General features: G+C 47.7%; 3 protein-coding genes across 6 annotated transcripts in view; 2 read left to right on the top strand and 1 right to left on the bottom strand.

Annotated features, from left to right (window-relative positions):
* MSN (moesin) overlaps positions 1-3,424 on the top strand; it is a 35,235-nt gene extending 31,811 nt beyond the window's left edge. For all 3 annotated transcript variants that reach the window (XM_069867968.1, XM_069867970.1, XM_069867969.1), the window contains exon 13: positions 211-3,424. In XM_069867968.1, the coding sequence (XP_069724069.1) occupies positions 211-375 (165 nt within the window). In that variant the 3' untranslated portion in view covers positions 376-3,424. The remainder of the gene's footprint in view (positions 1-210) is intronic.
* Positions 3,425-9,422: 5,998 nt separating this feature from the next.
* Positions 9,423-13,637, top strand: LOC138726191 (adrenodoxin-like). The gene is made up of 4 exons (XM_069867707.1): positions 9,423-9,671; positions 11,971-12,095; positions 12,511-12,640; positions 12,895-13,637. The coding sequence occupies exons 1-4, from the start codon at positions 9,493-9,495 to the stop codon at positions 13,013-13,015; spliced, it is 555 nt and encodes a 184-aa protein (XP_069723808.1). The 5' UTR covers positions 9,423-9,492; the 3' UTR covers positions 13,016-13,637.
* Positions 13,638-15,103: 1,466 nt separating this feature from the next.
* The window catches only part of LOC138726378 (rho GTPase-activating protein 20-like), a 28,857-nt gene continuing 16,028 nt past the window's right edge, over positions 15,104-27,932 (bottom strand). For both annotated transcript variants that reach the window (XM_069868093.1, XM_069868094.1), the window contains 9 exons: positions 27,491-27,568; positions 26,693-26,759; positions 25,275-25,463; positions 24,645-24,820; positions 22,536-22,697; positions 21,247-21,356; positions 20,130-20,319; positions 19,394-19,511; positions 15,104-18,824 (listed from right to left, as the gene is read on the bottom strand). In XM_069868093.1, coding sequence (XP_069724194.1) covers positions 17,089-18,824; positions 19,394-19,511; positions 20,130-20,319; positions 21,247-21,356; positions 22,536-22,697; positions 24,645-24,820; positions 25,275-25,463; positions 26,693-26,759; positions 27,491-27,568 — 2,826 coding nt within the window. In that variant the 3' untranslated portion in view covers positions 15,104-17,088. The remainder of the gene's footprint in view (positions 18,825-19,393; positions 19,512-20,129; positions 20,320-21,246; positions 21,357-22,535; positions 22,698-24,644; positions 24,821-25,274; positions 25,464-26,692; positions 26,760-27,490; positions 27,569-27,932) is intronic.

Here is a 27,932-nt window from a genome sequence, read left to right as displayed (position 1 = left end):
AAAGGGTCCTCTTAAGATCATCGTCTAACCCTGCCTCCTGGCTCAAGCAGGGTCAGCTAGAGCAGGTTGCCCAGAAATGTAAATATTTGGGCTTATGTTTTCTGTCTCTATGGATATTGAATCTTCAGCAGGATCAGCAGGGGACCTCCTCGTCCAGCCTTGAGTCTCTGGCATATACTAACCCATTGCTATGTTTCCCCTTCTCTGAAGGCTCTTTCCTCGGAGCTGGCAAATGCTCGGGATGAAACGAAGAAGACAGCTAATGATATGATCCACGCTGAGAACATGCGCCTGGGCCGAGACAAGTACAAGACCCTCCGTCAGATTCGGCAGGGCAACACCAAGCAGCGCATTGATGAGTTTGAGTCCATGTAAACTCTCTCCTGCACCTGCTGCCCTGTACTCTTCTTCTCCCCTCTTTCCCATCCTCTCCTGTCATTCACTCATAATCATGCTGCGCTGGAACCACTACAGAAGAGTGACCACGGTCTTATTTGTCAACTTTTGGGCAAATGCTGGAGTTAAGCAACAGAAGGAACAGTAGTTACATCTTTCTGGGGTGGCTTGGGAAAGCAAACAGCTATTGGGGCAAATCTGAAGTTGTTTGGCTTTGGGTAAAGTCTCACTGCATTGTGTGTTTTGGTTACTGAAGTTGGCCATGTTGCTGCCCTCCCTTTTGGCTGGGAATGCTGGTAGTCACTCATACTGACTTATGCATGGTAAAGTGCTAACAGTTTGACACTTCGCCTTCCAACTAACTTGTGCGAGCTTCAGTATTGAGCTTAGTAGCCAGGATCTGAATTTCTGACTTAATACAGGGTCTAAATGGTGGAGTTGAGAAGGGAAGTCTGGAACTTAGGAAGAAGGAATGGAGGTAGAATATGGATTTTTTCTCTAAAATACCAAAGCCCTTCAAGTGTAAGCAGACCAAACAGGTTCAGTGGTATTCCTGCTGGTGTTACCTTTTGTTGTTCAATAATTAAACTTTGAATTTTCTAATCATGAGGAGGCCTCTGGAATACTTCTACTGATGCAGTGTGGTTTGGAACTTCGACTTCCCTACTTTCAGAAGTTTTGTCTTTGGTGAATGGCTTTTTTCACTGCCATTTGTCTGAACTGGATGTAGCCAGTGAAGCAGAGAGAGATGAAGAACGTTACCTTCCTTTTTGGGTTTGCCAACAGAAACCTAAAGGGGTAGGTAGAAACGTAAAAGACTAACAGTTTCTTTAGCTGTGTTCCCCTTTGCTGAACCAGTGCGTATGTAATCATGTGAATATGATCTGTTTGGTTCTTTTTTTTTCCCCCCCTAAGAGGCCTCTTTAGGACATAGTCACTGGTGCCTTATGACTGTGTATAGATCTGCTGTCGCACAGGTGTCTTTTTATGATTGCACCTGGTTTTAAACTAAAGAGATCAGCAGCTAGGGACCAAAACCTGCTTTTGTATCTGGGTCCTGTACAAGATTGCATCTGTTTTCCTGGCTCCAAGCAGCATTTTGAGGAGAGAGGATCCAGATATTTATCCAACTGCTGCCTTAATCCTCAGTAGCATTCTTCCAGATCCTTGGCTCAAGTGCTTTTCCTTCCCCAGGAGGATGCTTTGCTTTATTGTAGCTTTGCAAATACAAGACTTTGTCTCTTTAGAAATGGGACAGTAGGGGTTGCGGGTCAGGCCCTGAGAGCCATTTGTACCAGTTGATGGGTATTACAACACCTCCTGTCTTCCAAGTTATCTGTGCCATAGCTGCCCAGAATTCTTCCTGCTGTTTCTGGGGAGGAAACAGCTGAGTGTGCTCAGGGTTGAATTGGATTTTGCCTTGATCCTTCATAGAAGGATATCTTACCCTTCAGAGAGGCCTCTTAAAAGTGGATTCCACCTACAATGGAGTCCTCCTTCGTTTTGCTCTCCTTGGATTAGCCTGTCCCTCTAGGAAGTCATTAGGCTAGCCTGTGATGCATCTTGCATAGCACCATCCTAAATCTTGTTACTTTCTCTCTGTTTTGTGGATTCCCCCTTTGAATGGTGTCACTACTAGTGGTGAGAGAAGGGAAACAACTGAATGCTAGAGGCCTTCTGGCTCCTCGCTCTCTGGGAACGGTAAGGGGGGGGACTGTGCCAAAAAGAAATGTTCCACAATAGTGTTAATAAACTGCAGTATTTCCCCAAGAATCCTTTGGGCTGGAAACAACCTTACCAGTGCTGTATTTTTTTTTTTTGAAGTAATACAAGTCTGGGGACCCACACAAATGCCAACCAACCAACCTCTGTTAGAAGCATTCTTTAGTGTGTTGCTTCTAAACGTCCCAACGGGTCACATGGGAGCTGCCTTTCCCCTGGACACAGCCTGCTTTTGGGGGGCACATGGTGAGTGCTTGGTTGTCTGAAACCACATGTCTCGGTGCTTTGGAAGTCACTGATGAAAGCTTGCAGTTCTGTCTGTCAGAACTGGTTCATGCGTTTCTGTACTGAAGGGTTGTTGGCACTGGCTCTGCGAGAGACTCATTACTGGGGGAACAGACAACCTTTACACTTCTGTTTTGGTGCTTTAAAGCTGGTTCTCAGCACTTCTGCTCTGTCTGTGGCAACTATTGATGCATTTGAGGGGAGAAAAGCCTTTATTGCATTTTAACAATTTCCTAACAAGTGGATGTATGGTGCCTGGAATGTGTTCAAATAATGAACCAGTAAGCCTTTTCTGCTTTGATCACGCAGCACTGCTGAACTCATGTATTATGATGCTGGCATGACTTCTGTTTATAGTTTTTTTTAATTGTTCTAATTCCAAATGGTCCAATATAGGGATGGAATGGCTTGTGCCAGTGAGTCCACTTAACTCTTTGTAGTTGTTTCAGCCCTGCCTTCTTCTTAACCAGTATTATATTCCAGTGGTATCTAATGATATTTGATTTCAATAATTCTAGCTATGCACAATTAGAAAATATTAGTCATGGGATGGAGGATGTGTTTATGGTCCCCCTTCCCTCGGAAATGTATACTGTATTGTAAAGAAATGATATTTTGCAAGAAAACTAATGTAAGAAGCTTTCAGTATTATGGTGAGATTTGTAGACACATTTTTTATTTGTTAGAATACAGTGAATTATTGTTCTTCCTCTCCATGTTCAGATTTTATTGGGTAACTGCTCCTCTTGGGCATGGAGGGAAGGAAGTACTTTATCAAATGTTTCTTGGCTTGTTTTTTCTTGTTTTATTTTTGATGCTGTAAATTATGTTGAGTTTTTTGACCAGTCTTTTTACTGGATTATAATAAGACATCAGTCCCTTAAGGCTGTGGAGTAATTCATGGGTCCATGTGCTTGTCTGCAGAGAGAAACTTAATGCTAAGGCATTTTTTTCTTGTTTGGAGGAATTGTTAAAATCTATACCCTGTTCCTAAAGTGCCAATAAAGTTCAGAGAAATCCAGCAGTTGGTGTCTGGCTGGTTACTAAAGGGTGGCTGAGAGTCTCATGCTGTGTCTTCAAGTTGAACAGCTCTGCCACGTGATTCCTGGGGGGGCAGCCGTGCAGCACTCTCGCAGTAAAGGAGAGCTTACCTGCACACATCCTGCGAAGGAACTGTTGGAATACCATCCTCTTCCGCTGCCCAGCCCTCCCAGCTGGCTGGAGCCAGTACTGGAATTCAGGTTGCTTTGTGGAGACACCGAATAGAAGTTCATCTCGTGTTTAACTTGCAAATGCACCAGTCAGATAGACACGGAGGAGCTGCTGTTGCAACTTGCTGTTGTGTGCCCTGGTGTCCTGGGTTTGTCCTGCCCTGGCCTTGTGCTGGGGACTTCAGTCCAACCTGTTCTGCAGCCACCTTGCAGTGGCCATCTCTGCCTGCGTTTCCTGAGGTCCCAGGGACACGGTGTCTGCTGGAATAGCACGGCTACTGCTGCGCTCCTACAACAAACCTTGTGGCCTCGTTTGCAGCTGCCCTCAACGTGAGTGTGACGAGGGACTTTGCAGAGACTCTGCCTCCTGGTTGTCACGCAGCAGAACAAAGCAGAGATTCCATCATGTCAGTGCTCACATCTAGTGCTAGGGGAGAATCTTGAACTTCTCCATAAGCAAAATGGGAAGTGTGGAGCAACAGACGCTTCTGCAAGCCCCACCAGGCTTGGCACGGATCCAGTTTCCATAGGTGGGTCTTTCTTGTTTGTTCCTTCCAGGATTCCTAAACCCCTACCACCACTAGGGGAACTGCTTCAAAGCTGCTACAGCCTCCATGTGAAGGTCGCATCAGTCTGAGAGCAGCCCCCCCCCCCAACCCCAAATGAGGCTCCTGCTGCTTTTAGTGCCCTTGCTTTTAGGGGAACAGATGCCTTTCAGCTGCGGTCTGAGGGCTCTGCTTGTGGCCAGATTACTCTTTGGCAGGAGTGGCCCAGCTTTCATGGCACCCCCTTGCATGTGTCTGTGGAGACCCCAGAGGCTTCATAGCTGTCCGGTTAGGTAAGACTACATTTATTGTATATACAGGTATTCTATCTTCAGCATGGGGGTGGGGTATTTTTTTGAGTGGCCTGGTGTGATTCCTGGAGAGCAAATGGGTGGGCTCAGTACCCTTACAGCCGCTCCTTTTTCTCTGATGAACGATACTGGAATGTGAACACCCTTGATGCCGTGCTTATCAGTTCATGTCAATTTGTGTATGATGCAGTTAGTAAGTATGGCAACTCAAAACTTTCCTCTCTGTTTAGCAGGGTAGGACACTGCCTTTTGACAGCACTGTCCTCTTGAAGTCAGCTTTGAGTCATGGAACCAGTAGTGTAGTCTGAGACACCAAATAAGGACTGTCCCCCCCACACCTTTCTCATGTTGGCTGGTCCCAGAAGCTGACACTCCTGTCTGTAACCTGGCTGCAGACCTGGCGCATCAAGCTGCGGTAGCTCTCTTATTACGTAGCTGCATCTAACAGCTGTTTTCCAACATCATGCAAAGCTTAATAATGTAACATACATGCCCAGGTACGATAATTATGTAGCTGTATGATAGCTGCTTGAATATCTATGAAAGTGGACTGTCTCCTGATGTGAAAGCAGAGTATAACTGAGGTATGGCTTGTTTGCGCTGTACAATCAGTGTGGCTGTTGTTGTGTGCCAGCTTTGCAGCTGTATGTAACTCAGTCTGGGCAGACAGTCTAATTATTTTATCCTAGTGTATAACTGGATCATGTGACAAGTGGCAGAGAACATTGTAATTAATTTGTGACTGTCAGCCCATGACTGCCACACGCCCTTTTGAGTTGACTCCGTGTGTCATGTTAATGTCTCCCTTGCAGAAAAACTATCTGTACGAAAAGGATCCAGGCTTCAGTGCATTGAATGTTAGGCTGAGGCTGGCTTTTCTCCTGCAGGTCTGCAGTTGTAATTTGAGTGCTGTTTGTGGACAAGGGTGCAGGTCCTTATGACTAAATGATGCCTGAATGAACATCTAGTGCCAAGTGATGGGTTTCTGACAGCTACTAGTAATTTTAAGGTGGACTTCCTCAGGATAGATGGCAGGACAAACTGGATATAGGAAAAAGTAGATAAAAGAATGAAGAGATTTTAAGCAAAGAGTAGTGCTGAGACTACAGAAAGGAGTATTGGGAGTATTTTGGAAGAAATCGTACCTCCAGCTTCAATTGAGAGTGCACTTGCTCTGAGCAGGTGTCAACAGCATTGATAAAGCTTCCTGGTGAGCAGAGCTGGTTGGAAAATTACCAGCAGCCACGATTGCCATTTCCTCTGGTTGTGCGTCATCTTTTAGAGAAACACAAGCCAGGGTTGATGTTCAATCATCAAGACTGACTGAAGGGTCAAGGGTGTATGGAACATACTGCTTGTGAGCTGGCAGATTATGGTGAAGGCTGCCTGTACCCTGTGTGCAGCAGTGCTGCTCTCACATCCATCTCTGAAGCATCCTTGAGTGAGTGAAGGAGAAGCATCTGCAAGTGAAGGCCTTGGCTGGGGCACTGTAACTGCTTGGTGGCCTTCACCCAGCTAGACAGCAGCTGCCCTGACAGGGGTGGCTGCTGTTGGGAAGCTGAGTGGTAAATTTGGTTTGTTCCCTTCTTGCAGTATTGGACCACCTATGATTGCATTATTGTGCTCTTGCTCCTTTTGTTTGTAGTGATTCTCACAAGGTTGCTGAACATAGAAGAAATGATCAGAGCGGTCACAGCGTGGTCTTGTTTGAGAGACATAGAAACTGAGGCATGCTTACAGTCTTTCCCCCAAGCCTCTGGCCTGTCCAAGGCAGGATCTGAGATGGAGCAACACGTGGTGTCACTGCCTTATCTGCAGGTTTGTGCTCACTGCATCTGTTCTGGGGAAGAGCTCTGTGCCTGGGCCTGTGGACCTGGATAAAGTGAAACAAGTACAAGTTGTCCTGTTTGTCCTGCTCTTTCATAGAGGAATTTCTTCCTCCTTATTTTATTAGATGCATCAAATCTGATTCAAATGGCAGTGGAGTTGATCTCTCAACCCCAGAACTGCAGCATCATTAAAACCACATCCATGTGTGTGCTCAGAACTACAGGATTACACCATGAGTTTCACCTGTTTTCAGGGAAGCAGCAGACTAATACGGTAATGCTGAGCTGTCCATGTAGGGCCTCTTGGAAGCCACAGGTTACAGAAGAGCTCTTCTGGTCAGAGCTGTGTGCAGTGTCTTCGGCCCAAAGGAACTGGTGTGAGTCTGCCTTGTGCCAACCGTGTCTATGTGTTTGAACTGGCCCACAGAAGGACTGAAGCTCTAACAGTGATTGGGAGCTGGGTCTGGTATCTGAGAGGTCCGATTGTGCTTTTGGCTGTGGAGGTCTGCAACCACATGGTGTAACTTCTTGTTGCATCAGCGCAGTGTTGGCTGCTGCTTGTGCAGAAACCAGGGATGAGGTGGCATGAATGGCAGCTCGGAGCTGTTTTGGACATCTGCATGAGAGCCTCTAGGCTGGGGAAGGGGGCCGACTATCCTTTGTGTGGTGCAGAAGAAATCAGACAACGTACTTCAAGGTAGAAAACCACTTCCTTCTTAGCATGCCTGCGTGAGCACATTGCTGGAGGTGTAGGCACAGCCTGACAGGAGCACAAGCTGCTGGCAGGTGGGAGGTGGGCGGAGGGTGTGGGGGTGCTGGTGGGTGCTTGGCTTCTGTAGAGTTTCTGTGAAACCAAGCTGAAGATTCACTTCAGCTGTGTCCATCTGGCAAATAAAGTGTGTGCAACATTTTGAGGTTTTTTTTTAAGCTAGCATCTTTGCGTAGTTGGGTTTTATTTTTTGTTGGTTTGGTTTTGGGGCAGGGGAAGTTAGTTGCAAAACTTTCTAGCTTCATGTCCTGGGCTAAATGATCCCTGGTTTAGCCTGGAAAGGCTGTATTGACTTCTGAGCTTGCTGCTGCTCCATGGAGTCGGGGACAAGAAGTAAAAAAGGAGATCTTACTGCTGCCCTTTCCCCCTCTTTTGAAGGCTCTGAACTCAGTGAGGGTTGTCATTCTCTCCTTACATGCAGGGCTGTGCCTGTTTCTACCAAAGGACAGGTTGTCCCCTTTGTTGCTCCTTGTCTCCCTGGGTATGATGCTCTTGGGCCTGGCTTCCCTTTCCGTGTTGGCCGCTCTCCCATCAGGTGGCACTGACCTGTCACTTGCAGTGCTCAGAGTTCTGGCAAGGAGAGAAAGGTCAGTGTCAGGCAAACACACAAACGTCCTTGTTGTGGAATTTGCTGTGCATACATCTAGTGTATCACTCAAGTCAAGGCTTGCTGGAGAGATAAGATGCTTTGTGGTTTGTTTGGATGTGTTGTGGCCCCTTTCCTTGCATTTCTCATGGCAAGCCTTGCTTTCCTTCCATGGAAACGACTGAGACAGAACTGGGCTGCCAACTGTATCTCTGCAGTGTCTGGAAAGCAAGGGAAGGACTGGGCAGAATTTCTTGGCTGCAGAGGCTGCTGTGGATGATTTTTAAATCTGGGGGAAAGCTGCAGCCCAAGAATTTGGGTTTGAAGGCTGACACATGTTCCTCTTGCCCGTGTCCTGTGATGGGAGCAGCAAATCCCAGCCTGCACTTGGCAAGCAGGAGTGAGGTGGGATGAAATGCTCCCCTGTGCTGCTCTACCAGGCATAAGGTAAACAGGGAAGCAGGTGTGGTTACTTGAGAAAATGGATTTCCCTCTAAGATAGAAGTGTTTTCTTCTGTAATCCTTAATGCGTTGCCTGTGAGTTTCTCTCCACTGAAGCTATCTCAGTGCTATGTTCGAATGCTTGGATGCTTGCCTTTTAAATTTTATTGGATGGAAGAATAGGACTCCCCTCTTTCCCTTTGGAAAGCATTCATGCTCCTTAACATCTTCAGTGCTTTTTCTTTTCAGTTTAAGCATCCCCTTCCAACCTGAAATCTTTGGGTGGAAAATTTTCATTTCGTGGTGAAAAGCCAAAGCTTTCCAGTTATCTTCAAAACTATGTATCTGTTCTGTGTGTGTGGTGAGGGGAACATTTTCTAGCCAGTTTTCATTCTTCTGCTGCAGTTTCTCTTATCTCTATGGACTGATTAGCAGAGTCCAGTTTCAAAGGTTTTTATTTATACCATCTGCTAATATGTTGCAGCCTTAAAAAAACTAATTAAAGCAAGTATCCTACCAAAAGATGAATTCCTAATTTGGTATTGGAGGCAATGCAGGCTCCTGAGATGAGAGCTGTTCTCAAACTCTACAAAACCTAGGAACTGAAACCACCTCCACTGTTGCATTTTGGTCCTCAAGAGAATTGATTTGCCCAGAGAGGAGGGTGGACTGAACTAGTGACTATTGCTGGGAATAAATTAGTTTTCTTCTACAGAAGCCTTACTAGCAGGGAGTATCAGTGTGCAGTGAAGGATACTCTGCCCTTGTGGCTCTTTTCAGCAGAGAACTGAGCAAATGAGCAAACTTTGGCTGCTTCTCACCACCATCCTGCGAAGTAAGGGAATACTTGCATTGTAGAGCTGGGGCCCTGCAGTGCTGGGGAAGGCAATGATGTGGCTGGATGACAGAGCAGAACCCGGAAGTCTTAAACTCAGCCATTGCTGCCTGAGTGCTCCCCGCTTTCCGAGGCAGCAGCCATCAGCCATCAGTGCTCCTGCCAGTCTGCTCTTCCAGGCCTCAGCTTGCAGCCCCTTGTCTGGTTAGGCATTGCCATGGATATTGCTTCTGAAACTGCATTTAGGTCTGGTTCCTAAAAATGAACTCTGCTAGGCAAAACAAAGTGAGCATTGCTTGGGGGCTGTTATGTGGAGATGATGCTCATGTTGCCATGCTTCACCCAGTTCCTGTGCCCTGGACTGCAGTGAGATCCAAGCACAATCCCTCTGTCCATCCTTCCCTCCTCCTTTCCCTCCCTCCTCCATCCCTCCACCCCCATGGAGGCTGTCCTAGTTTTTAATTATTTTTTTCCTTCCCCCCTCAGCTGTACTTAACTCTTAATCTTGCTGGCCTTGTGACAGACGGCAGCCCAAGAGACACGGAGCAAAACCCTAAGTAGCATGATCGCTCAAGGCATCTCAGGGCTGATGCGGCCCTTGCTTCGCAGACTGAATGCGAGCAAAATTCACTTTATTCATCTCTGTGGGGTGACTGAGCAGCATCACGCACCAGCTAAGCGGGTGTCGGAAAGAGGCTTCGGCTCCACGCCCAAGTTCCAGGATGCCCCTGGGGAACAGAGGTGAGAAAAATGCTGAGCCCTATCCTGCTGCCTTGGAAAGGGCCTTTTCAGAAGGGACACGTGCTTAGCTCTGCCGCGCTCCACAGAAGGGAGGAGAGGCCAGTGCAAGGGTGTAGGTTGAGCAGATGCTGATGGGAGGAAGGCGGTGCAAGGAGCTGGTCTGTGGGAGATGCTGCTCCTGGAGCTATAGAGGCTGGGTCTGGAGCACAAAGATGACAACGTGGCACAAGAGCCCATTGACCACTGGGGCACGGTCACCAGCCTTTGAGGAATGGGGATAGTGGGCAGGGTGTGTCACCCTGCTGGGCTGCCAGCCTGCTGTATTCCTGCTATAGGGAAGCTGAGATGACCACAGGGTTGCTCTGGGAATTGCAGATGCTCTTGAGTTTCTTGTCCCTGCTGCTGTAAAGACAGAGTAGGGAGCTGATGTTCTCCCCAACTCCAGGGAGTAAAATGCTCTCTTTGGGTAACGGAAGCCCCCTATTCAATTACATTTTTACAGGAATTCTTTCCTGTCTCCTCATCAGCTGGATACCACTCCTGTACTCCACCTCTGCCTCTGGAGGAAATTTTTTAAACTTGATACTTATGTTTCTGTATTTTCTATATATTTCATCTTAAAAGGCAATTGGCAGAGACCTCCACATGCTTCGTTTTCCCCTGCCAGAGCAGAGAGGGCTGAGCAAACAGGGTAAGGCACTGATGTCCCAGGGACCATTCCCATTTAAGCAATTCCTTCCCCCAGTCTCTGACTTTCTAGGAGGGGTGTCTAGCTCCCAGCGCTGCAGGGGCTGCAGCATTTCCTCAGCTGGCAGGTTTGCTGTGTGAATGGGCTGTGATGGTTTGTGTTTACATATTGCAAATATGTCATGAGAAGATGGGAGGTGATACTAGAAATTCTCGAAGCTCTGAGCTGTACTTGCTGCTTGTTTCACTGGACCCAGGGCCGCTTGGAGAAGCGTTACCAAAGTTTATACCAAACAGCACTTTTATTGGAAGAAGTTGGATGCTTCTTCACTCAGCCTTGTGCTAGCGGGGAAAAACAGAGTATCATGAGCTTGGCCAGTTCTCCCTGTGAGGTTCACTCTTCAAGGCTGGGCTTTGTTCTTCCTGTGCCAGCAATGACGGCAGCAAGGCCACGGGGCAGTGCTAGCGCTGCCGGCGCTTGGGAGTTTGTCAGAACTGTAGGAGACAGAGGTGGATCTGGGGTCTGGTGTGCATTGTCAGAAGAGAAGAGGCTGGACTCAGCTTCTGCTGCTGGAGGATGTCCTGGCTTTGAGACGACAGGCACTTGGGCAGTGCCACGTTGAGAGTGACTGGGCAAAATACCTGCTGCCTCCAGGGGCTGCCTTGCTTCAGCAGAGGAGCTGGGACCTTCGGGTTACTGGGACCTCCAGCTTCTGAGTGACCATCTGGGTACGTGCACTAGGCAAAACAACTGTTTGTTTATCTGCTGCCCCTGGCAAAGGCAATAGATGGCCTCAATGAAAAGTCCCCGACGCTGCTGTTTAGAGTGGCAGCCTTGCCCACACCGGTGGGGAGAGTCTGGTCTGCTGTTTGCCTCTTATTTGTAGATGCCATTTCCACAAGCCAGCATTAAGAGATGTTGATGGCCTTGTTCTTAACTCTCCACCAGATTAAACCTTGCAGGCTGTTAGAGTAACTTGCAGTTTCTCCTGAGCAAGAGTTACATAAGCTCAGAGGTTACTCAGTAGGGCTGCTCTGTAAGCTGGAGCTGAGCAGGTCTTGCTATAACAAGGCTCCCTGTGGTTGATTTTGGGGAAGAAGGGGGCACTTCATGACAAAACAAGCACCAGAAAAAGAACAGTCATCAAGTTAATCCCCTTGGGAAGGGAGGGGGAGAGAAAGTGTGAATGGCAACAGACGTTATTGCATGATTAGTACCTGATCCTCAGCACTTTTCTTGTTATTATATCACTCCATCCAGGATTAATGTCCCAGGCCCGGGACTTGTGAATGCTTTGCCTGCTACCAATGCTCTTCCTGCCAGCCCGAACAGAGGCAGCAGGCACAGAGCATCTGCGCTTGCTCATGCACAGCTGAATATTTATTCTGAGGGATGTCTGATAAAGTGGGAAATACTTTAGGTCACCTCAGATCTACCAGTGGCTGAGAAGGATAATCTGAATCTTTCTGACGTGTGTGGTATAATCCTTCTAGAAAACGGTTGCATGGAGGTTTCCTTCAGAGTGTCACAGCTCTAGTGCTCAGCCACAAGGCCTCCACAGTGGGTGTGAGGGAAAGGCTGGGCTCTGATTTCTGCAATATTGTCTTACAGCTCTGCAGACAAGGTGACAGTGCATTTTATAAATCGGGATGGAGAACGACTTACAGCCACAGCCAAGGAAGGAGAGAGTTTGTTGGAAGTGGTAGTCAATCAAAATCTGGCCATTGATGGATTTGGTAGGTGTTGCTCTTGGGCTTTAAGTGTCTATCCTGTGACCAGTGGGTACCTGCGAACAGCACAGTTGTGCACATGCCACTGCTCTGCTGAGACCACAGAGCAAGCTTCTCCTCCCAACAGCCACCTGCTGGTCTGGCTCCCCACACTGAGAGGACACTGAGTTCTGCACTATCCCCGCTGGGTTCTAGCAGACTATGTCAATGGTTTGGTTGATCAGAGCTGAGATACAAATTTGAAAACTGATTATCATCCTCCCAGAGAAGAGGCAGGTTGAAATCTGCCTGTTGTGTTTTCTGGCGTCCCTTTTGGCATGCTCCAGAGCTGCTAAAGGACCTCTTCTCACTCTCTTCCTGAATATGGTCTCTCACACCCTTGTTTTTCCTGACTTGCTCTCCCGCCACATTTCTCCACCAGGTGCCTGTGAAGGGACATTAGCCTGCTCTACCTGCCACCTCATCTTTGACAAGAACACCTACCAAAAGCTGGGTGCCATCTCAGATGAGGAGCTGGACATGCTGGACTTGGCATATGGCCTCACTGAGACGTAAGCTCCCTGCTGACCACAGTAGACTGGAGCCTCTGAGGCAGGTTCCAAGCACCTGGCCCCTATTTTCAAGGGAACAGGACTTACTCTGTGTTGAAATTGTGCCTCTAGAGCTGCTTTCTCTTTGGGATATAGGAGACCTGTAACGGGAACCGTAGGGAAACGCCAGCCTGGACCAGACATCCCAGTAGGGGCAGGGAATTTCTGCCTCTGCTTTGGGAACAGATGAGCCTCACTTAATGTTTTCTTCCCAGATCTCGCCTTGGCTGCCAGGTGTGCATTAAGAAGTCGATGGATGGTCTGACAGTGCGGGTGCCCATGGATGTATCGGACATCAGGAGGCAACTGGAGGTTGTAAAGCAAAGCAAACAGTAACTGGAAACAATTCCTGCATGACTCATTCTAATTTCCAGTATGGCAGGGTACTTTGCTTTTGGTTAACACTCTAGCTTTTTGTGGCTGGCTTCCAATAGACCACAGAGGTCAGATTCTGTACAAATGCCTGTTTGGCAACTGTCTTATTTAAACAAAACTTAATGCTAGGGGTTTTGGTACATGTTTTAAGGCCTTAAGTGCTTTGCTGAATGCAACTAGACTAAAGCGTATGGCTTTACATTTCCATGGGCAGGTGACAGTAACAAACTGTGCTGTATGTGACTCACCATCTCCTCTGAAATGTAAGGAATTCTGCTACTCCAAGTGACTGCTGGGAATTTTGCAAGGCTTTGTTCTTCAACTGTAGAGCAGATCTTTCCCATTTGGGAAGCTTAAGAAGAGATAGCTGTTCCAAATACAAAACTGTGCGCTGGCTGGGTTTGTGAAATGGGCAAATTGAGTTTGGTTAGCAAGAGCATCCTGATAACCATTTGAATGCTGGCATTTCCTATAAGGCGGAACCACTTTCTATGAACTTGGGCTGTTACACATCAGTGAATTGTTATGTCCCATGATCTGCTATTATCTCCAAATGTTAAGTTTTCCCATTGCTGTATTACCACCTATGTCAAGTAAAATTCTAATCATCAGGCTTTTAGACCTCTGAGGTGCACTTTTTTGATAACATGAGCCTGGCTGGAATAGAATTAGTCTGATGGAAAATTAAGTATAATATCCTGTTGCCTTAATTTACTTGACTGGATTTTCCCCATGTCAAACTTGCCATTTAAATGTCAGAGGGAACCCATGGTCTGTAACCAAGTTTTCCAAACAGGATTCTGTGCAGAAACTGTTCATATAGATTTAGTTAAAAATCAGGCCCATTTAAACCACCATGTTACTGCTTGTAGGTGAGGTGTCATCCCCATAAAAGATGTATGCATTTTTAAAATGCTTATCTTACATTGCGTATAAGATATATACGTATATACTTATAATGCGTAGGTGACAGAGTCATGGAAGAAGGTGCTGTGTCCCAGATGGAGGCACACCTGGAGCAGGAACATATAGGGCACCGTGGCTGCTGGATGCCCCAGGCTGGGGCAGGGATGCTGCTGGGGTACTGCAGCTAAGCTTACAGTGCGTCAGCAGCTCCTGCACATGCAGCAAGCCGAAAGGAGGAGGATGCAACTTCATCCTGTCTCCATCCTTCCTTTTTCATCCCGTCTCCATCCCTCCTTTTTCATCCCTTACACTCTGACTGGTGACTGGCTCTGTTTTGGGAAGCTCAGAGTTGCTCTCCCTGCTTCATGATCTCGGTGTCCTATGCCTTTCTTTAAGGCAGCAGTAATGCCAATATAAGCCCTGTCCCTTTTGGGGTGGTCCAGTGTCCCTATGGGTTCTTGGGCACAGGTGAAGAGTCAAACCCTGTAAATTCCAACTGTAGGCTTTGGCTTCTTCACATTCTTGTCCATCACACAAAAATCAGTACAAAACTTCATCCAGGGAAGCTACCAGAAGGCTGTCTGCTGCGCGAGTTTTCTGGTATTGGTCAGAATGGTTTCTGCAAGATAAATGAAGCAGGGTGGGTTTTTCTGCAGGGTCCAGCCCTGTTTTGGGACCAGGGATGTGGTGGTACTGGGGCTTCAGTGGGTCTTGGTGGGCATGTCACATCTTTTTAGGGTGCTTTGCCCTGCCTCTCCTAGCATTTCTGTAAATGAATCTCTTTCTGACTTGCTAGTAATTCCTTAAGGTGACGCCAACTGTGAGCTCTTACTCTGCATTTGGTTCAGGCCACCCTTGTTTGAAACGAGCCCAGCCCCTGGGACAGTTTACAATCTGTCAGCATGTTTAGCATGTGAAATAACGACTCTTACCAGTAGAAAGACTTCTTGAAATATCTGGTGTTCTTTCACCTTCTTAAAAAGACACAAATGAGAGTATTGCCTCACCTGATGTTCTGGATGGGGCTCCTCACCGGCTTCACGGATCTGGGAAGCATGCCTGTACCACGGCCCGAGTGGGCGTTTTGCAAAGCACAGGAGAGGGAAGTCGAAGTAAGGGAACAGAAGGCCATAACTGCACCACTGACAAAGAGACGTGTGTGTCGTTTATTGAAATACATACAACTGGAGCTCTGGAAAAAGACTGTGACCACCTTGTCAGTGTTCGGGGGTGGGGGTTGTGTTGCAATTATATACACCTTCCATCATACACGGGTCACCACGGTGAGCTGGGACACAGAGTGCCACGACTGGGAGTTAAACACCCTGCCTGTAACAAATCAAATTCTACACCTTGGAAAGTGGGCTCTGGGCTTTCCCTTCTCTCCCCAGCTCTGGTATCTGATGGTGAAGCTGGAATGCTAGGCAAGCATCCTGGTGTTGGCTGTGGTGGGCACCTGGCAGCTGAGTAGGCAAAGCAGATACCTAGCAGCTCATTTTACTGCAATAGCTTCCTGCTCTGTGCCAGCCCTGATCCAGGCAGCTCCAGTATGGCTGTCTGCAGACACGCCACAGCTTTTAGGGGCACTTAGTCCACAAGAACTGCCCTCCGCTTGTTAGGATTCCTGTACTTATTCTTCACCTACTCACTGTTAAGGGAGTAAAAGGAACGCCTGTCTCAGAGGAGCTACCTTAGAAAACTCTCACACAACTTTCAAATGACACATCCTCAACCTTTTAATCTTTCAGACTTTTCCCATCATTTTCTTAACAGCTGTCACACTAACATGGTGCTCTCAGCTTCTTCCCACAGCATCACAACTCTCTTAGCAAGGCCTATTATGGCTACGGCGCTTCTGAGCATCGCTGTGAGTGGAAGCACAGGGATGGTCCCAGAGTCCACTGGCTACATTTCTTTTCAGTGGTGTAACACAAGCAGCCTGCTTAGCATTCCTGCATGGTACTTCTCCAGATGTAATTCAGCTGGAGCATACTGGGCCATGTACTATGTCAAGCGGGAACCTGATGCTTTTCTGAGACAGCATCAATGCTGTTGAAGATTGGACACGCTCAGCTGATGGACTGTCTGACAACTTTCAGGCCAGAAGAAGCTTTGCTTCAGCATCCACTCGGCAACATTCTTGACACTTTCATAACTCCTTCACCTTATCCTAAAGCCAAATCCTGCTTAAGTCCCTCTCAGCATGACTAGGAATTTGACTAGTTTCGTCATCCACAGTGCCTCTGGAAAGGGTCTTCTGAAATGTCACCATCATTTACAGAAATATAATGTTGCCTTTCACTAGGACTGAATGGACCAGCCACTCCCAGAGAACACCGAAGACTACAAACGTTCATAGGACAGTGCTGACATCCTTTCTATAGCTGTGGCTCTGTCACAGCTCTGGGGGAGGCTTAAGAGAGGAATGGATACACAATTAATTGGAAAAAAAAAAAGCAATATTGGGGTTAAAATGTTATGCCTTCTACTGATGAAAGCTGGGCATGGGGCTGTGGGCTCCAGCTGGTGTTTCTGGAACCCAGCCTCAAACAGTAAGGAATGCAGCCCATGAGTAAAGCCCCTGGGGGACAAAAAGGTGAGCAGAGAGAAGCAGTGGTTTCTGGGCTGGAGAAAAAGGGTCTTTCTTTGGATGAATGCTGGTGATGAACAGTGAACAGTAGAGGATTTTGTGCAAGTGTGAAGATTTTTAACTAATTCTGATGGAGCAGTAGATGTCCTAGTTCTCCAGTTGCCCACAAACATCAGCAGCTGTGTGGAGAAAATGAAGCAGTTTCTCTTTTCCCACTTTGAAAAGAAACTGAGCCAGACCCTGTACAGGTCAGCTAATTCATGGACGGGGGAGTCTGATGGCATTTAGCTCGTTAGACACCCAGCCAATGGAGTCTCTGCTGTAGAAAAAAGGGTGTAAAGGAAAAACAAACAAACAAACCCAAGGCCAATATGCCCCCTGCCAAAATGGATGTTAAACCCCAACATTACATATACATTAGTGTCTTTGCACTTATTGCCCCATGCAGCTCCCTGATTCTTCACATCCTGATCGTATCTTACAGAATATTTTCTGCTGCACATACACAAAAATATTCAGTTCTCCCACATTCACCTCCCTAGACAAACGTCTCTTCTGCAAATGCCATGGTATCATGCTTCTCTGTGGCCACCTCTGCCAGTGTCTGACTTCTCAGCCACTCCACCCTGCTCCGAAGGAGTTCATTTTCCACCACTTCAGCCTCAGCCATGGGACAGGTCTTGCCTTCACTGTGCTTGAAATACTCCCTAACAGTGTTTTGGATGGAGGCAGGGAGGATGATGCGGATGGTGTGGCTGAATGTGTCAAAGCTCTTGCTCTGGGTTGGCGCCTGCGCCATTTCCACTGACGTGCTCTCCAGCTCCTCAGGAGTGGAGGCACTCTGGGGGCTCTCTCTGTGCTGTGCCTGTGGGGATGGGATCACTGGTTCATGATGGCAGCGCCTGGAGATGGACTGCAGGACAAGGCGGGTATTCTGACCATAGAAAACTGTCTGCGGGATATGGACTTGTACAGTCTGCAAGTTCTTGGACAGTCTTTGCTCGTTGCTGCTGGGCAAGCCACTTCTGCTGGCGTTTGCCATGGATCTCACCTCTTCCCCTTCCACAGCAGACTCCCAAGAGCTTGCTTTATTTGGGGCCACGTAAAAAGTTATCTTGGTGCGCTTCAGGCTTTCCTGGCTTTGAGGGCAGACACCAGCACTTTTGATTTTAATGTTCTTCACTGTCTGCTCCCTGTGCTGCTGGGGGCTGACTTGTGGGGATCTTGTGCTGGCAGCTGGGAGCTCAGGGGTTTGTTCAAACTCCTTGGTACAATCCTGGCTCCTGAGCCCTGGGCCAGGGCCTCCTACACAACTCGGCTGACTCTCCTCTTCCTCCCAGTCAGTGTCAGCTAGTGGGCTTCCCATGGCAGCCCTGCTGACAAATGGAAGACCTTTCCTCCCTCCAAAGCAATGACTGCTCTCTACAGCCTTGGGTTCATACTCATGGCAACTGTTTGGGTCACGTGGGTGTAAAGGTACAGCAGATGTGAAGGACTTGTGCCACTCTTTTGGGGAGCTTCTGGCAATCTTGGGGGACACAGCATGAAGCCTGGCAGATGTGCCGAACATGAATGGAAGGGATGAGACATCTGTGGGACTGACGGCTGATGACTCTGAGCAGCAGGAGAAAGCACTGTCTAAGGAGCTGAGTGAGGAGGCAGATGGGGAGGTGGTAGTAGAGGACAGGCTGGAGAAGCTGGACCTGTTGGACAGGCTGGATTTCTGAAGGCTGAGCTGCTTCACCCTAGAGCTGGCCTGAGGTGGCTGCCGCGAGTTCTGCCTGGCCTTATTAACCCCAGGGCTTAGGCCTTCATCAATCAGCTTCTGGCTCTCCATCTGCAGCTGCTTGAGCCTGTGGATGTAGTCCGTATGGCTGTGCATGATGGTGGCATCGCAGCTGGACTGGCGGGCCACCGGCTCATGGCTCTGAGCAGGCAGCAGGGAGCGGAGGCAGACGCTGGGCTCTGATGCGCACCGGTCCCTGGCAGGGCTGAGGGAGCGTATGGAACTGATGGAGCAGAAGGAGCCCTCCTCTTCCAGGAGGTCATAGCTGTCTGCACTGGTGTTCTTCTGGACTTTGCTTTGGTAGCAGGCTGTGATCTCACTGAACAAGTCCCAGTCTTCCTGATCCTCATCGAGTAGCGAGTGGCTGGATGGCTCAAAAATGGCATCTGTTTCAGGTACCAGGTGGTGCTTTGGTCCTTCTGGGTCACAAGCAGAAAATTCCAGCTCATCAGAGGAGTCATGCTCATCATGCTGAGCCAAGTCTATGCCTGTGACAGAGAACGCAAATTAATTTGTTGCCTATGTCTCCTAACCCCATATAGTACCTTACAACCAAGGCAGGGAAATACTATTAAGTCCATGGAAAAGCAAAGGCAATCCATTATTTTCACATGGACCAGAGCAGGACTGGGAACAATATAAAAAATTCTGGCTTGATGACCTAAGCTTTCACCACTGGCCTGTATTCACAGGACGGTTAACAGAGATAACTCAATCTCTTTCTATTTGACTGTCTAGTTTAGCTTTCCAGAACTAATCTGGAAGAAGACTACTGCGACAGAGCATTGCTAAGGCCATGCTAAATTCTTGTGACGGCTGGAATAGGTTGAACAGGGAAAGACAGCCATCCTCAGGGACAAATTGGAAGTGATGCACCTCAGCCCTCTGCTTTGCCCTCGCTGCCTGCCTGTGCCTGACAGGCAAAAGGAAAACCAAACCCAACACTTTTTCAATGCTTTTCCTTGGAACACACATAAAGGGAAAGCAAACTATTGCATGAGGACTTTACCTATTAAAAGATTAAACATTTTTTGAGGACAGAGTACTACCAACTTACCCAGAGATTCCTCTGAGTTCTCGAACTTCTTTTTGTCTGCTCTTTGAAACAAGGAAGCAATGTCACCTCCAAAAATCTCTCCCGAGTTTTCTATCAGGAACTGCACTAACAAGGCCACCTGGCAAAGACATGAATGTATACAGTCATTTTCATGAAAATGCAGCCAGCTGCTTAAAACAAGTCAAATCCATCCCATAATGTTCCTCTTCCTTTGACAAAGACATAGTTTTCTACAGAACCTTTTGCTCAGGAAGCAGTTAAGAATGTGGCAATGCGTCTGTATGACCTCCACCTGGGGCAAGAATATGAGCTACATGACCTGGTAAAGTGAGCCGGGTACAGCACGTTCTACAATGTTCCTCACTGTCTGTAACACCTGATAAGCTAAAAGCAAGCATTCCTCCCCTCTGATGCATGACATTCATAGCTCGGTTTGTCTCTGCACAGTGGATTTAGACCCAGCTGAAGATACTCCATCTTTCCTGTGCTTGCTTGACTGAACAGGACATTCATCTGGTAAAGAAATCACAGCTTCCCTTTCCACCTTTGATAAATAGAGTGGCTAAATTCCCCTGCCAGCATGGGCATAGATACACAGGGGAAAGGACAAAGCCCAGATGTCACTCTGCCAGCAAAGTCACCGATCCTATGCCTTCCTTTAGTCTACAAAATACAGTGCTAATGAAAAGCAGTATAAGGGGAAGACCCACATGAGGCCAAAGCCTTGAGAGATTACCTTCTTTGTAGATCTGCTCTCCTCTTCAGGCCCAGTGGGACTTGGTAGCCACAGCATATTGGGTGCTATGCAAAGAGCCAGGTTAAAGGCATTCATCTGATTGACACCAGAATTCTGTTCAATATGATGGAGGACTCCAAAGAGGTGTCTCAGTAAGATGAGGTTGGCCTCTGGAAGCTGGTTGACCAGACTATTCAGGGAGTGGGAACAAAGAAAAACAGTGCTGTTCACCAAAAATCTGCTCTTCAAATATCAGAAGTTGTTTTGCAAAGCTTTTATTCCCTTCTGTCCTTTGGCAACAAGCCTGAGACATTCACATTTCACAACAAAGTAAGACTGTGCTGCTCCTCTCCACCAACTGATGTGAGAGGCGCAACTGCACATCCCTGTCGCCTACCCACTCTGTCACAGAGCTGAGGGACTAGGGGCCCTACACCCAGAACATGAAGGTGGATGTCTATAACGACTTAACAAACCAACAGTCGCCCAAAGGAGATGCATGCACCTCCAGGCCAGCAGCGCAGGAGACAACACCAATGCCTGCGTCCCATGCTACAGACACAGTGAAGGAAGGAGGCCCAGACCAAATGGTGAGCTTCAAAAACCAAGCCGAGCTACTGACAAGAAAAGCTGTGATACACTGCATGGCCCACAGGATGCTGACAGACTTTTCTGGCTCAGGGCAGAGGTTTCAAGGCAGTAAAGTTGTTTTTGAGGTCCCAGTTCATCATCCTGGCAGGGCTATTTCTTCTAACCGCCAATATGATAATCAGCTTAATTTTGTGCTCATAATAAAAAAGTTACCATTGTTTAGGTTAAGGCTCTAATTCCACTGAAATTTGAAGTACTACTGGTGGCTGCATTACTGTGCTTTTTCAGTTTGCTGGTTCTAGCAATTTGAACTGGTCACCAGAAAAGAATTTGCTAATGACATTTTTTTGGGTCAGAAATGTTAACAATATTCATAAAAGACCATCAAAAGGAAAATATTCTGACCAGTAGCTCTGCTGGGGCCTGGAGCATTGCCAGGAGTCTCCCAGAAGATGAAGTCTACGCTTAGGGCCGCAAGCTCCCCCTTCTCCAACCAGAAGAAGCTATTACATAGGCTTTTACAAACCTTTTGATAGCTTCAATTTTATGTGCCTGATTTTCTGTGTCCACAGCTTCCATCCACAGTCCGTGCATGTCTGAGGATAGAACACTGTCAGGTATATTTCGGAGAAAATCCTGAATTAAATATATATATGCAGAGCAGTCTGGTCAGTTTTGAATTCCTTGGTTTGGTTTCATGATGCATATAGTCACTGTTTATTCACATTAAGCACAAGATAAAACAAGACATGACCCAAACGCATTCCTCTCCCCTCCCCACATCCACCAAGCTGTCCTCTTCAGGGCTCTCCTCCCAACACCACAGAACCGCGTAGCAGGGGATAGCCAGCACTCAGCTAGCCTCTCTCTAGAACGGGACCCATTGCTGCTGCTGCAGGCAGGGGACTCATCCCTATAGCTGTGCAGGTTCTGTCTGAAACAGTTCTCAGCTACGAGGTTTCTGATTTGGATTTTTTTTTTAATCCAGGGACTATTTAACAACTTAATGTATGTCTGGTGTTGGGAAGTGCCTGAATATCCCCTCATCAGTAGCTTTTTGTATCAGGTCAACAAGAGTGAGACAGAGATGTTTTTTGATACTTCAGGTGCCTGAATTGTTCTGACCAGAGTTAATTGGCACTGCAAAATATAGGCTTTTTCTTACTAAAATCTGAGTCTTATCACAGCTTCATCTGTCACCCACCAAAACCCTTCTGCTAGGGTTTTGCAGCAGTTTTCCCTCTGGCTCGCTGGCTGATTTGAGGGCAAAGGCTTATTGTCTGGATAGTACAGGCCAGCTCCTTGGAACACAGCCTCTCTAGGGGGATGCAAAGCGATTGCACTTAAAAGTCTCTCTGCAGTCTCTTCTGTGTGTTCAAAAAGGACAAGGAGCATCTGTGCTGCTGCCACCAAAGTGCTTCATACCTATGTCAGAGCAGTATCTGAACTGCTGCGTCCAGAGTCTGGCATGTTATTTAGCACTGTGAGATGACTTCTGCATAGATATTACGGTTATCTTGGAGGGAGACATTACTATGACACATTGCTTGCTGGGGGCTCTTTTGTACAGGGAAGTACAAAATGAAACACTGGCCTGAGGGCCACTGCACAGGTCTTCATGTGAACACGGGCACCACTGGGCCAGGCTGACACCTTTGTGCACCTGGATGGACCAAACCATTTGGTGAGAATGTGCCTTGCTGGAAAACGTTTTGTGTTCTTCCCCAGTCTTCCCTATGCACAGAGACTCCTGTTGCTCCCTTAAAGAAGGAGGGCACCATTAGCCCCACAGCTGAGTTACTTGACCAAACATACCGTGATAACAGCAGCTGCCACAAAGACTGACTCTCTGTCCACCTGGACATCATCTCCAGAGTTCAGCTTCTCCTTCAGCTCCTTGCAAGTCTTGGCATTAGCAGAACGTCTGAAAATGCCCCTAGTAGACGGGCCTTCATGGTACAGCAGGAGCAGCATATCCTAAGAGAAAACCCAGTTGTACTTAAGAATCACACACAGAATCACTAGGCTGGAAAAGACCCAGAGGATCATCGAGTCCAACCATTACCATCGATCACTAAACCTCAGCACATCATCCACCCATCTCTTAAATACCTCCAGGGATGGTGACTCAACCACCTCCCTGGGCAGCCTGCTCCAGTGCCCAATGATCCTTTCCGTGAAATTATTTTTTCTGATGTCCAGCCTGAATCTCCCCTGGTGGAGCTTGAGGGCATTCACTCTCGTTCTGTCCCCTGTCACTTGGGAGAAGAGCCCAGCTCCCTCCTCTCCACAACCTCCTTTCAGGCAGCAACAGGAGCCCAGCTCCCAGCTCCCTCCTCTCCACAACCTCCTTTCAGAGAGCAACAAGGTCTCCCCTCAGCCTTCTCTTCTCACAGCTAAATAACCCCAGTTCAGTTCCCTCAGCTGGTCCTCGTAAGACTTGTTCTCCAGCCCCTTCACCAGCTTCATTGCCCTTCTCTGGACACACTTCAGAGCCTCAACATCCTTCTTGTGGTAAGGGGCCCAGAACTGAACACAGTACTCGAGGTGTGGTCTCACCAGTGCTGAGTACAGAGGGAGAATAACCTGCTGGTCGCGCTGTTTCTGATCCAAGCCAAGATGCCATTGGCCTTCTTGGCCACCTGAGCCACTGCTGGCTCATGTTCAGTTGCTGTCAACCAACACCCCCAGGTCCTTCTCCTCTGGGCAGTTTTCTACCCAGTCTTCTCCTAGTCTGTAGCTGCTCAGGGTTGTTGTGCCCCAAGTGCAGGACCTGGCACTTGGCCTTGTTAAACCTCATCCCATTGGTCTCAGCCCAGCAGTCGAGCCTGTTCATATCTCTTTGGAGCCTCCCTGCCCTCCAGCAGATCCACACTTCCACCCAGCTTAGTGTCATCCACAAACTTGCTAAGGGCGCACTCGATGCCTTCATCCAGGTCACTGATAAAGACATTGAACAGGGCTGGACCCAGCACTGAGCCCTAGGGACACCACTTGTAACTGGCCTCCAGCTGGAGTTAACTCCATTTACCACCACTCTGTGTCCAGCCATCCAACCAATTTTCCACCCGGGAGAGCGTTCGCTTGTCCAGTCCAGGGGCTGACAGTTTCCTAAGCGGAATGCTATGAGAAACTGTGTCAAAGGATTTACTGAAGTCCAAGAAGACTACAGCCACAGGCTTTCCCTCATCCAGTAGGCGGGTCATTTTGTCATAAAAGGCAATCAGGTTACTTTGGCAAGACCTGCCTTTCATAAACCCGTGTTGACTGGGCCTGATCATCCAGTTCTCTTGCATGTGCTTCATGATAGCACTCAAGATCACCTGTTCCATGACTTTTCCTGGCCCTGAGGTCAGACTGACAGGCCTGTGGTTCCCTGGGTCCTCCCTCTGACCCTTCTTGTAGATGGGCACAACATCAGCCAGCCTCCAGTCCAGTGAAACTTAGCACTGCCCTCTCGTTTGTGTATACCACATATTATAACATAATTAGCATAAGAACTAAGGAATATCAGGAAAAGGACAGACACACAAGGGGTATATTGTGATTTAACCAGGGACGATAGCCTGTCAGTAAGTTGCAGGGTTCATGTGGGTGCGCTTATCCTGTGGCCAGTGCGAGTCCAGTGGACTCTTACAGTGAATGAGCTCCAGGCTACGGAGCATGGCACAGCCCATTGACATTGCCCCTCGTCAGCTTAGGATGGCCTGGCCAGAGAGGCCCATTGAAACAGGATTTGTGCACAGTGACACGGATTACACAGGAGAGGGATGTTTTCATCCTTGTTACTGAGCTAGATCTGAATCACAGGCAAATGATGGTCTTCTTCCCCATCCAGTCCTCATAAATATCACAGGTGACTTTAAATTTTAGGCTGAGCACATCAAGTTCACATCAGGATGAGCAGTCTAGGCAGTGCCTTACCATGATTGGCTTGGGAAGGATCCCATCAGGACAGACAGAGGACAGGGAAAGGCCAAAGAGCTTCCTTGGGGTGGTAGGTGACTGCGTAGGGGGGCTGCCCGCAGGGGTGCTGCTGCTGCGGCGCAGGGCCCAGTCGATCAAAGACTTCTTCCTCTTAGTGTGTTTCTGCAGTGATTCTGAAAGAAAACCCAGACCACTATTCCACACCTGCGGGTCCTTCCTACTGCCCAGAGCGTGATCTGCAGTGGAGACAGAGTTTCCAGCACAGCAAGAGCCTCCTACCATCACGTGTTTATTAACTACATTCTTAATGGGGACAGTCAGATAATATACAGCAGTGAAACCACTTGTTCATCTCTCAGCCAGCAGCAGAACTGCTCTTCAGTCACTGTTCATCAGGGAACCTTACTGTCTGTGCAGTGTAAGAATGGCTTGTAATTGAAAGCTAATCAAAGATTGAAAGCCAATCCTGAACATTTACACAGACAAATTTAGGCCCTCTACAATCTCTTCCACTTCACTTATACTCAATGACTCTGAGATAAACGTACAATGCTACAAAGAGTTTGGAACTGTGATGGAAAGCAGCAAAGTCTCTGTCTGATCATAACACGCTCCTGTAGATCCTACCTCTCCTCAGCTGCATTGAAGCTTGGAGCCTGGGTTTCAGGACAAACTGACACTGTTTTCCCTTTGGCAGCTGAGCAAGGAAGGACAGATTTGTCCCATCAGCCTGGAGAGTGTTATTGTTGGTTCCTTGTTGCTGGTCAGCAGAGTCCCGAAGACAGTTCAATGCGATACTGAAAGGATGCTCGTGCCCTGTTGAACAGAGAGACGTGTGTAAAGAGCAAGTAAAGATGCAGAGCAATGTGAAAACAGCTTCAAATCTGGGCAGGAGGAAGCACCCACATCCAATGGTTCCCACTGCAGCTGGGCCTCTAAGCAATATGGCTCAAATCCTTCACCTGTGGACTAGAGGCCAGGGCACATCTATGCGCACATAATCATTGCTTTACAAGTAAGCTATTAACTGGGTTTAAGCCCTTATTTATAAGCTTATGCGCCCCACTGCACTAACAAAAAGACTATAAGCATTGCTCTATGCAAGAGTTAGCTTAACTATGACCGTCTAGTATGTAGTGAACAGATAGCCATGGTGACCTGGAAAACACCCATAAGCACCCACAAGTAAATGTGCAGCCTCTTTAATAAACCAATATGCATAAACTTCCTTGGAGAACCTGGGGATGTATTTATTTGGTTATTACTGAAAGTATAATGCAGAGTCAATGCAGAGCTCACTCATTTGGCACAACTCAGGAGCATGTTATGGGGCAAACCAGCCTGAGCAATACCTGCACTACTGACATATCTGTCAAACAAGCAGGCGGTAGCTTAAATGCATCTAACAGCTTTGGCTTAGATGCTGGGTAGATCAGCATATTTCCTTGCTTCTTCTCTGGCTAGATGTAAATGGTGGGCTCCACAGTGTAGTACACGCTGTCTGTCAGGGCTGCCTTGCTCTAATGCAGCAGTACAGGCATGAGGGCTGAGTCTGCCCCAGACCACAGGTAGAGCCTGTGAGGTGAGGAAGCCTGCAAAGCTGAGCAGGAGAGGATGACCAGCCTCCACATGTGGAGTCCTGCAAGCTCACGCCAGCAGTCATGGGGATGGGACTGGGCTTTGGGGCATGTCCCACTCTTGCACCACATCCACAACACAGAAAGAACATCTTAGGCCAAAAAAATCTCTTGTTCACCTGGAGCATCTGCTGAAAAGTGTCATGGGTTCCCATCCAGAAATGCACAGATTTGCTCAGAAAAGGGAGGTGAGTGTTAAGATCTACCAAGATGACACCATGTGTTCATTAAACATGGATACTGAGACCACAAAAGCCATGTGACATCTCACATCAGTAAAAGTCCCTTACAATTGTTTTATTAAGCAGAGAGTGCAATGTTGGAGATGTTCCTCTGTCACACGCACCAGTATAAGTTATCACTTCTTCCTGTGATGCCATAACTGAGGGAAAATGGGAGAGCTCTTACCAATGAGAGGGTAAGCAGGATCATCTTTTCCTGAGATCACCCAGAGGTGGTGGTCACTTGTCCTGTCCTGGTTGGTTGAGGAACAGAGAAGAGACCACATTAGGTGAAAGGAGCCAGGGTGAGGGTCCACAAAGTTGCACTCCACTCAGAAAGCAACAGACCGAGATAAGAGCAAAGCACACCAAACAGCTGGGCATGCACGGCCACCTCCAGGTTAGCTGTGTGGCTGGGAGGAATGACGCTCTGTATCAGTCAGTCTGATACAGAATGGAAGCGGAAAGATTCAGGAGAAGAGAAGACAGAGACAACAGGATGTAAATCCACGTGATGGTTTCCTGACCTAATTTGGCAATATGCTGCATGAGTTTCCTTGCTTTTAAACTGTTAGAATGCAGTCAAAGGCACTTGCTAAACACTGTAATGGGAAAGTCTGGACCACTACAATGGGCAAGGCTCATCTGATCACATCATTGGTTTGTTCTGTATTTCATGGCTATATTAATAATCCTTTGATGACGTTGGCTCTATCCTAGTGCTGGATGAAAGCATCGAAGCCCTATGAAATCCAAAGGACTTTATTGCATAAGGTTTGAATTTACTGTAGGCATGTAAGCATGTCTGTGTTTCTAATACTTGGCACCCACACAAACAGATCACTTCATCTTGTAGCCCAGAGTATTACAGCCTTACTGGTCAGCTACATCAAAACTAGACTCCTCCACATCCACACAGCCCTGTAAACCAGGTACAGTCAGCTTCCTTAGCTAAGATCTGGCAGAATATGCAGCTGCTGCTTACCGGAAGCCCAAGCTGTAGCAGGGTCTTCTGCATCACACTCTCTGCAGTTTCCACATTGGACACATTAACCGTGGCAGTCTAGAAAGGAAAACGGGAAATACAGGAAGCTAATAAGAAGACATGAAGCTTGGCTGCAGTTTCTTGTAGCTTGAAAATCCCGGGAAAGGATCACTCATCTGTTTATTGACTGTCTATACCAAATGACTGTGATTAGAAGAGTTGTACTAATTTGAACTACGCTGCAATCATTGTTAAGGGTGATGGCTATACATTGTGAAAACTGTTCTCTGCTCCTTCTTCTATCACAGGTTTATTGTACCATCCAAAGTTTTTGTCCAGTAGGAATCCCAGGAAGCAGGCTCGGATGCTGTATTTGATCACATCAATATTTCAGCACTGGTGGTGCCACTGTCACTCTAAAGAGTGAATGTGGCACAACACT

Source organism: Phaenicophaeus curvirostris, chromosome 13 (genome assembly GCF_032191515.1).
Source record: "Phaenicophaeus curvirostris isolate KB17595 chromosome 13, BPBGC_Pcur_1.0, whole genome shotgun sequence".
Lineage (NCBI taxonomy): Eukaryota > Metazoa > Chordata > Aves > Cuculiformes > Cuculidae > Phaenicophaeus > Phaenicophaeus curvirostris.
The sequence above is the reverse complement of the archived record's forward strand: the minus strand, read 5'-3'. Positions and strand labels throughout refer to the sequence as shown.